This window comes from Orbicella franksi, chromosome 4 (genome assembly GCF_964199315.1).
Source record: "Orbicella franksi chromosome 4, jaOrbFran1.1, whole genome shotgun sequence".
NCBI lineage: Eukaryota > Metazoa > Cnidaria > Anthozoa > Scleractinia > Merulinidae > Orbicella > Orbicella franksi.
Window position 1 is genome coordinate 15492387 of NC_138148.1, and position 9667 is coordinate 15502053.

A 9667-nucleotide genomic window follows, 5' to 3' on the forward strand; every position below is an offset into this window, starting at 1 on the left:
TGGCCAGTCAAGTACGACAGTTGGGTGGATAAAAAGGGACTGTACGTGACCCAAAAGCCCAAGACGAAAAAATGAAAGACTTTTACGTGCAGTTGCTGAGCAATGCCAGCACGAGCGAGTTCACGGACAACAAGGCCCACAGTTTCAAGAACCGTCTGCCGTATCCGCTCCTGTTTGAATCCGACAAGGAATGGAAAGTGGGATTGGTGAGCGTGTCTTACCCGATTCCTCCGTCACGACCGCATCAAGTACCCGTCACTCAAGCGCACGACTTTGAAGACGACGACTACGTGTTCGGTATGGATTGGACCATTGAAACGTTCAGGTTGCAGGACGACGGGATTACGTGGCGTCCATATCGTTACCCCGTGACATTTTACGTCACCGGGAAGGAACTGAACAGTGTCCGACACAAGGTGACGAGCGGTAAATCTCTCATGCAATACCTCATCCATCGTTTTCACGAACGGCTGTATCATTACATGGATCGCGCCAACGAAAGTCTGCGAGCGCCGGACGGGAAAAAATACTACCCCGTGTTCCGATGGGAGGGGAACGATTTGATTATCGACAACACCGACACGTTCCTCGACGAGTCCGGAGACAGAAAACGTCCCAGAGTGTATTTTGGTACTAAACTGGTCAAGAAGTTGGGTTTGATTCGCGAGGAATCGTATTACTCCGTTCACTTGGACGTGAACATGATCAAGGTCTTTCCCAACGACAAAGTCCCGTCTGATTTCAAGAAAGACTGGACCAACCATGACAGCAATCGATCTCGTGAATTTTGGAATTTGGACAGTCACGGGACGTTACAGCTCAGTCCCTATTGCAACTGGCGCTTCAGTTACTTGGACGAGGAATACGCCAAGACCTACAATCGTGGAGTCGTCGTTCATCCGGACCTCCCTCCGCCTCGCAGTCCCATGTACCTGTATTCGAATGTGGGTCGTAGCACCATCACGGGGAATCGCGTGACGGATCTCTTGAGAGAAGTCCCCCACGACCCGACCAAGACGACGTACGAGCCGAATCAGATTCAATATAAACCCGTGCGCAGCAACGTTTTGGATATAGTGGAGGTGCAATTGGCCGAGAACGACGGACGATTGGTGGACTTTACATCGGGCGTGACGTCGGTGACATTACACTTCAAGTATGAATGAGTCTGTCGACGACTTTTACGTGCAACTGATGAGCAATGCCAGCACGAGCGAGTTCCCGGACAACAAGGCCCACAGTTTCAAGAATCGTCTGCCGAACCCGTTGCAGTTGAGAGAGTCGGGCTGGAAAGTGGGTATCAGCGACCTCTCGTTTCCGTCCGCGACGCGTAAGATGGACTTGAAAGATTCTCTTCTGTTTGAAATCTGGTGGATCGACATGGTGAACGCCTCCATAAACCTATACACGCAGGTCTCTGGAGTGACGCGAGAAAGCGATTTGGAATTCACGCCTAGGACTGGTACCGAGTTACTGAACGCGATACGAGATCGATACCTGCATAGGTTGAGATCTAGAACGGATGCCGACGTGACGATGTACAAGAAAAAGAGTAAACCCAACGATCCCACCGAATTGCTGTACACGGTCATGCATCGGGCCGAGCATGGAGAATGCGTCCTGGACAATTCGAGAACGTGCCTCAGCCTCCTGATCAATGGTAAACGCGTCTACCCGCAAATGAACATCGGCATCGAATTGGCCAAGAAGATGAAATGGGTGAAGATGGGAAGATTACAGAACGGACAACCGGGTTACGTCTTGGGACCCCACCTGAGGAAAGAATTTCCCACGGAAGTCGTACCCACGGCCACGGACTTGTTCATAGCGCAGAATGACGGGGACGAGACATTTTACAAGATCGACCCGGACACCTTACATTTGAGTTGTTTCATCAATTGGGTGTTCACGGACCTGGATCGCAGTTACGAGGAAGCGTTCGGTCACGAGCGTCGTTCCTTGTTCGTGTATTCGAATGTGGGACAGAGTATGGTGACGGGAAATCAAGTCACGGACATGTTGAAACAGGTGCGTTACGATCCGGACGTGGTCGACCTTCAACCGAGACACATTCTATATCTACCGGTGCGCACGACCTTTTTGGACATTGTCGAGACGCAGGTATCTGAGAACGACGGGCGACTGGTGGACTTTGCGTCGGGCGTGACCACGATCACGTTGCATTTCAAGAAAGGATGAGTGATTTTTACGTCAGCTTACCCAGTCACAGCAGTAAGAGCGAGTTCCCGGACAACAAACCGAACCATTTCAAGATCAGGTTACCGCACCCCTTACGCCTGAATGGAGACGGAGGCTGGAAAGTGGGATTGAGTAGCATCGCCATGCCGGATGCCCACGTGAGGCTGCCTTCCTTGACGCCGAACGATCCTGATAAAAAAGTCACCTTGGCCTTTTCCGCATGGAGACGCATAGAATCGACTAGCCACTACATGTATGGAGAAGCTTACTTCGATACGGAGGACCTCAAGAAGGTGATTCACAACGTGGACGGTGTTGGACTCATGAAATCCATGATCGCCTATTTCGATCGACAACGCGTCTTCAAGTACAACGGACCCAAATTAGGATCCAAATATGTCACGAGTGATGGGAAAAGAACCTACGTCAGGTTCAAGTGGGAAGGCGAAGACCTGGTCACGGACAACGAAAACATCTTACGTCCGATCAAAGACATGCCTGCATTACACATCAATGTCGACCTGGCTTGTAAAATGGGATGGCTCGAAAAGAACGCCAGCGGTTATAATCTGGGGCCTAACTTGCAGAGCGAATTCTTCAAAGATGAAATTCCCAACATTGGTGTCGCCGGGGACTTACACGACTCGGATGGATTACCTGTTTTTTGGACGGTCTCAACCTATTCAACGGGAAACAGTTATTTGAAACTCAGCATCTATTGCAATTGGCGTTTTCTGAACCTGAACAAGGCGTTCGAGGTGGTGGTGGGAAACAGGTCGCGCTCTTTGTTCGTCTACTCGGACGTGGCTAGAAGTGGCGTGGTGGGAAATCAGGTCACGGATTTACTGAGAGAGGTCAACTTGATCCGAAGAGGTGCGGGTGTCCAGTATTTCGAGCCTTACCACATTCAATATATTCCCGTGCGCAAAGACCTCATCGACATAATAGAGGTGCAAGTGGCTGAGACAACTGGAGAACTGACGACCTTTGGAGCTGGCAATACGATCGTGACGTTACACTTTAAGAAAGAATGATCGGCGGAACGCTGGTACGATTTCAGCCCGATAAAATAAAGCAATCCGGAGACGGATTCGGCATGGCTTGGAGAGGTGTCAAGAAACGCGGTCCCGGCATTCTACGAGACTTTATCACCGAGGCTGCCACGGAGGGTCTGAAAGGTTTAAATTCGGGCGGTAAGGGAGGAAAGCCCAATTGGAGAGGTGGACTCGCCGGGGTCAAGAGAGGAGCGACACGAGCCGTGAAACGTAAAGCGACGCAAGAGATCAAACGGGCGTTGGCGAAAAAAGTGAGAAAAGACCTCTTTGGAGTATGAATCCCATTTACTCGAGGCGCGTGAGACTTATTCCGATACGACGAACGTATAAAGGCGGATCGATCTTCCCGTCCCGATCAAAACGCCCGAACTATCGTTGGGTGCAGTCGGCCCTGAGACGGAGACGAAGACGACGACGTAGACGATGACGGACCTCGTGGCTCATGCCCGGTCGGCGGGGGTTCGTAACCCTCGCCTGAACATGTTCAGTACCCCTCCCACGGATGTCAGCATGTCGTCTCGACGGTTGGTGAGAATCAACCCGTTCAATACGGGGATCAACCCCGTGACCTTCCAAGTCGATCCTCAAGAAGACTTTATCGACTTGAACGAGAGTTTCTTCGAAGTGGAATTGACCGTCAAGAAAAGTAACAACACGAATCTGTTGACAGCGGATGTCATGGGACTCGCCAATAATCTGGCCCACACCCTCTTCAAACAGATCAATGTGAGATTGAATGGGACTCTCATCAGCCCCCAGACGGATACTTACCACCTCAAAGCCTACATCGAGACCCTGTTGAACCACGACCGAGACGACGGTGAATCGATCCTGACACCCAGCGGATGGTACAACTGTCTCGGTGTACCCGACGACGGAGATGCCGATGAATTGACCGCCAATATGTTGGATTTTGGCACTCCTCATGCTCATTATACTGCTTTACCTCAAGATCTCAAGAACGTGGTCCAGGGACGAGCCCAGTTTCTAGATGGAGAAGCCGTGACTTTGAGGTTCAAACCTTTCCTGGAAGTGTTTCATCTCAGCAAATTACTGTTACCTGGCGTGCAGATCCAGATCGACATGTACTTCAATGCCCCAGCCCTGTGGACCATCCGATGGGACGGTGCTAGTACTCTCAGACTGACTGAAGCCGACGTGAAAGTGAGATTGTTCCTGTCTCAAGTGAGAGTGACTCCCTCGGTGTACCGAGAGATCATGACCAGCCTGAAAGGTGGAAGAGTGGCCACTTACCCCACGGTGAGAGGTGAAATTCGCACTTACTCGCATCCCAACGACAATCGTCATTTCGAGTGCAGCAATCCTTTCCACAGTAAGCTACCTAATAGACTAGTGGTGTTGTTGATGAAACAAACTGCCTTCAACGGAACTGTGACGATCAATCCGTTCAATTTTGGAAAATTCAATCTGGCTTCCATCAAACAATTGGTGAGAGGTGAAGAGTACCCCTACGAGACCTTGGAGCTCGATCACGCTGGGGACAGTAAAGATCAGAGAGGTTACTACAGATTCCTCCAAGCCTCAGGAGCGTTGTGCAGGGGAAAAGGAAACATGGTCCGGAAAGTGGATTGGGGGGACGGCAAGAGATGCAACATGTTTGTATTTGACAACACGGCCAATGGATGTTTGGACAGTCCAGTGTTGAACCCCAAGCAAGAAGGTGAACTGCGTCTGGTGATCGATTTTGGAGCCAATCCGGGAGAAAACCTGACCATTTTGTTGTACGGCGAATTCGAGAATTTGCTGGAGATCAACGAGAACCGAGTCGTCATCTACGACGTGTACCAATGAGAAGAAAAAATGGAGAAAGTAGCCTTGAATAATATACAATTGGATCATTTGGCCCGGACGAATCCGTCCCTACGCTGTGTCTTTTACGGCACGGTCCCTTGCGATCGGCTTCCAAGGACAGTCCCTCAAGAAGGACCGACCGCTTACATCGTGAACACGGACCCTCACGATAAACCGGGCGTGCATTGGATCGCTTTGTGGGCCGACAAGAACAAGTGCGAGATCCTGGACAGTTACGGTCTACCGTTGGACGCGTACGGAACCGCCGAACCGATCCAAGCATGGTTGGATCGTCATTTCAAGTACCAGATTCACAACGGCAAGAGTCTGCAGTCCCTGTTCAGCCAGAGTTGCGGCGGTTACGCCCTGATGTTCCTGATCGACCGAGCCGAAGGTCGGGACATGAACGAGTTCTTGAATCGTTTTAAGAAAAACGAGTTTGTGGAGAACGATCGTAAAGTAGGACACATGGTAGAACGTCTGATCGTGGACGAGTTGGCCTGGCGCAAGATTTGTAAAACCCCGTGTCACCAGGACACGCGCGGTTCCTCCCGAGGAGTGCGTCATTTGTTATAAAGTAAGCTGTTCGAAATAAAAGAGGTTCATTTTTGAAAAAGAGGTTGTGTGGTAGTCATGGCTCTTCAGTTTCAAGGGCATAGACATTTGGACGACGTGATAGCCAGGTTAGAAAAACGCTATGGAAAAGCGGGTGGAAAGACGCCTCAACCCAGTGAGGCTCATTTCAAGAAAAACCAACCGCCAAAACGACAACTCAATCTGAACATACTTCAACCCGCCAGAAGACAAGTGTCTTTTCAACCGCCGTCCGTCCTGGACACCGGTGCATTACCGGCGACGGTGACCACGCGTAGGAAACGCAAGAGAGCCGCCCCTGCCATGCCGAAGCTTTCCGAGAAGGAAGATAGGAAAAGAAGAATGAAAAAGAGGCATTGGTACGAGGACAAGTTCGGAGATTTGAGTAAATTCGCCAAGAAAAAACCTCGAAAAAAGAGATCGGCGCCTGCCAAGAAAAAAGGGCGTCCCAAGAGAGCCGCTGCCAAGAGGGCCATGGCCAAGATCAGGAGTCGGGCCAAGAAAAAACCCATCTGTTTCAATCGTAAGGTCACCCTATTGGGTCTGTTGAAACGCATCCCGGCCGTCAAGACCCCATTGGCCAAGTTGTTCAGATAAAAACGGAACGTCTCGAGACCCTGGACCATTTCATGATCATGGAACGACGCAAAGCGTTTCAATTTCACACGCCGTCGAGTTTGTTGATAGCGGGTCCGTCGGGGTGCGGCAAGACGGTGTTCACCACCAAACTGCTCTTGGAGAACGGCGACTTGTTCCAACAGACACCGAAGAGTATTCATTACTGCTACGGCTCGTGGCAAGACGGTTTCCAAAAGCTCAAGAAGGGTGGAGTCAAGTTTTACGAAGGCATCCCCGACAGCGAACAGTTACCCCGATGGTTTCCTGGAGGGGGTGTGTTGGTCTTGGACGATCTGATGGACGAGGGTGGTAACGACAAGCGCGTGTTGGATCTCTTCACCAAACATTCGCATCATCGGAACATCACGGTGATCTACCTGTGTCAGGATCTATTCCCCAACGGAAAATTCGCCAAGACCATTTCCCGCAACGCGCATTACATCGCGGCCTTCAAGAACCCTCGGGATCAGTTGGGGATACGAAATTTACTTCTGCAATCGTTTCCCACGCAATGGCAGGAGGTGTTGGACACGTTTCGCAAGGTCACCGATCGACCTTACGGTTACATGCTATTGGATCTTCATCCAGCCAGTCAGGACGATCAACGTGTCCTCAGCCATGTGTTAAAAGACGAAGGATTCGTCCGATGCCATCAGTTTGCAACCCCGTCATGTTGAGGAGCGAGGTCGAGTGGTTTCCGCTATTCATTCACCTGTGTAAAAACAGGCTCAAATACATCATGAAGCCCCACGAGCTGGACTACGAACCGATGAGACAGGTCACGGAATGCGAGAGTTACCGTCAAGTACGGTCCATCATCAACGCATATAACGGTGAAGGTTTCGATTATTTGGTTCATAAACAACGAGAACTCGCCGAGAAGAAGATAGAAAGAGAAAGGTACATGGATAAAAATGAGCTCTTATGGTAGTGACGATTTCAACTTCTCGGCTCTGGAAGATTATTCGCCTTGGGGGACACCGGCTCGGACGAGTACTCCGATTCCGCCTGCCGCGGGTGTGGGTACGAGTCTGAACACGCCTCCTTCACCGCGATCGTCACTGGCAACACCGCCCCTGCCCAATGTCTCGCCCGTCGGAGTGGGCACCGCTGGCTCGGGTGCACCGCAGACCAACGTCACGGTGGGTGTCGGCAGTGCTGGATTGGTGTCGCGCGCCAATGTCACGGCAGGTGTCGGGGCACCCAGGATATCAATGTCCACACCTTTGGCACGAGCCGTTCGAGGAGGGAAACGACCGAGACGCGTCCCACGTCAAAATACACCCACGTCCTCCAGTGATTCCGGCAGCCGCAGACGAAGTAGCGCTAGTGGTAGCGGTAGTGGAAGAGGCAGAGGCAGAGGCAGAGGCGGAGGTGGAGGTGGAGGCGGAGGCGGAGGTGGAGGTGGAAGTGGTAGTGACTCCACACCGCCTTCGTCGATTCGATCGGGTCGAGGAGGAAGAAGAAGGAGGCAAGGAGACCATGTTCTCGACCAAGCCCAGATGCAACAACAATTGGAAGAGATTTTGCGCCAACAACAGACGGCCGCGGGTCGTCGCATTGCGGGCATCACGACCACCAACACGATTACGACCCCCTATAAAAACGGACAACGTCCTACCGTCACACGCAATTCGACCAGTGTACGTAACTGAGAACAACAACCATGAGAAGACGCCGTCGTCGACAGAAAAGGAGAAAGCAATGGGGCGGTGCTCTTGCGAATGCCCTGTCTGCGATGTTACCCATTGGTAAAGGGGCCGCCTTGGGATTGGCCAAAGCGTTGGGTGGTCGCGCCGTGAAAACAGGCATCCGAGCTGGAACCGCCGCTGCCATTGGTGGTGTGGGAGTGGGCGTGGGTCGAGCGATCCGAAGACTTGTGAGACTTAAGAAAAGACGACCCCCTCGTCGATGAAAAACCATTCGAATCAAGATGTTGAGGAGTGAAGTCGAGTGGTTCCCCTACTTTTTGCATCTATGTCGATGCTCTCGCTCTTACTGGGATGCGACCAGCATGGATCACGAAGACATGAAACGCATCGCGGACGAGTGCGACAGTTACCGACAGGTCCAGGACATCCTGAACCAATCCGTAGAAACCGCCTTCAAGGACGAGATCTGGGAATACAAGCAACAAGCTAAAAGGATCGAACGTCCCGACAGAAAGTCAGACTACGTTTGGCACTGGTTAGAGAAGAGTCATGAGTACTTCTGTCTGTTTATTGGATGAACCTTTCAACACCGTGGTGGATTTGGATTCCCTGAAACGTTTGGACGTCTTGTACGCTTTCTACCACAAGTATTGGTGGTGTCGAAGGCAGATGTTCGGTTACTACAAATTGTGCAACGCCATTCTCAACGGACTGGCCTTACTGACGGTGGCCGTGAGTATCGTCTTGGGATCCGTGTGGAAAGACGGGTACACGGTGGTAGGATTGACGGCTTTCGCCACCTTACTGAAAGGATGGAACGATTTCAAGAAGTATTCGTTCAAGATGGACATGGCCCAATTCGCTTACACGACGTACGAAAAGACGTTGACTGAACTCAGGAACTACGCTTTGGGTGGCGTGGAGGAATTGGATGGGTTTTTGACCAAGATGCAAACGTTGGACGACGTGGTGACGGATTTTACATCTCCCACGTACGACCGATACGTTCGAGACTACGCCCTACGATTTAGGCACGTGCCGCTATAAAAAATGACATCTCGGGCATCCTCTTCATTCAGAACCAACATGCCCAAGAGGTCGAGGAGAAAGAAAGCGTCTTCGAGAAGGCGTAAAACCGCTAAAACCACTAAAAGAAGACGGTACCAAAGGGGAGAAGGGATCGGCACTGTGGTGGCGGGTTTACCCAAGGCGGCTTGGGGTATCACCAAAGGCATCGAAAGCCTGAGAGCCAAACAAGAAGCTAAACATACCAAAAGGATGTTGGAACGGATGAGACGAGGTGAGAAGTGGGATAGCAGTGGCGAATCGTTCCGATGCTCCATCATGTGAAAAAATAAAAGGACGAGGATCGGCGTCGTACACCTCACTCGACACCATGACAGCACGGAGGAGGAGGAGACGAAGAAGGAGACAGAAAGGGGGTGATTTGGCGAGTATGATGAGAGCAGCGGGTTTGGGTTCTTTGGCTGGACCCTTCGGTTTAATGAACAAACATATCCATAAGAACAGGGGAAAGATCGAAGGAGTCTTACGCAGGATACCCTTTCAAACGGCCTTCAGGCGTCGAGGAAAGCGATAAAAAGAGTACACCAATCCGCTCGTACGCATAAGTCCACGATGAAGCGGTTACGACGACAACGTCCTTTCCTGACGCGCGTCCTGAAAGAAGCCAATCGAAACAAACGTCAACGGATGTTGCAATTCGCCGACAAAGAT

General features: G+C 51.3%; 1 protein-coding gene across 1 annotated transcript; it reads left to right on the forward strand.

The window, feature by feature from the left end:
* Positions 1 to 8137: 8137 nt before the first annotated feature.
* On the forward strand, positions 8138 to 8977 carry LOC145483569 (uncharacterized). The gene has a single exon (XM_081462103.1). The coding sequence runs from the start codon at positions 8480 to 8482 to the stop codon at positions 8975 to 8977; it is 498 nt and encodes a 165-aa protein (XP_081318229.1). The 5' UTR covers positions 8138 to 8479.
* Positions 8978 to 9667: the final 690 nt, after the last annotated feature.

Coding starts and splice junctions, on each gene's coding strand:
- LOC145483569 (XM_081462103.1), top strand. CDS start 8,480: ATGAGTACTTCTGTCTGTTTATTGGATGAACCTTTCAACACCGTGGTG.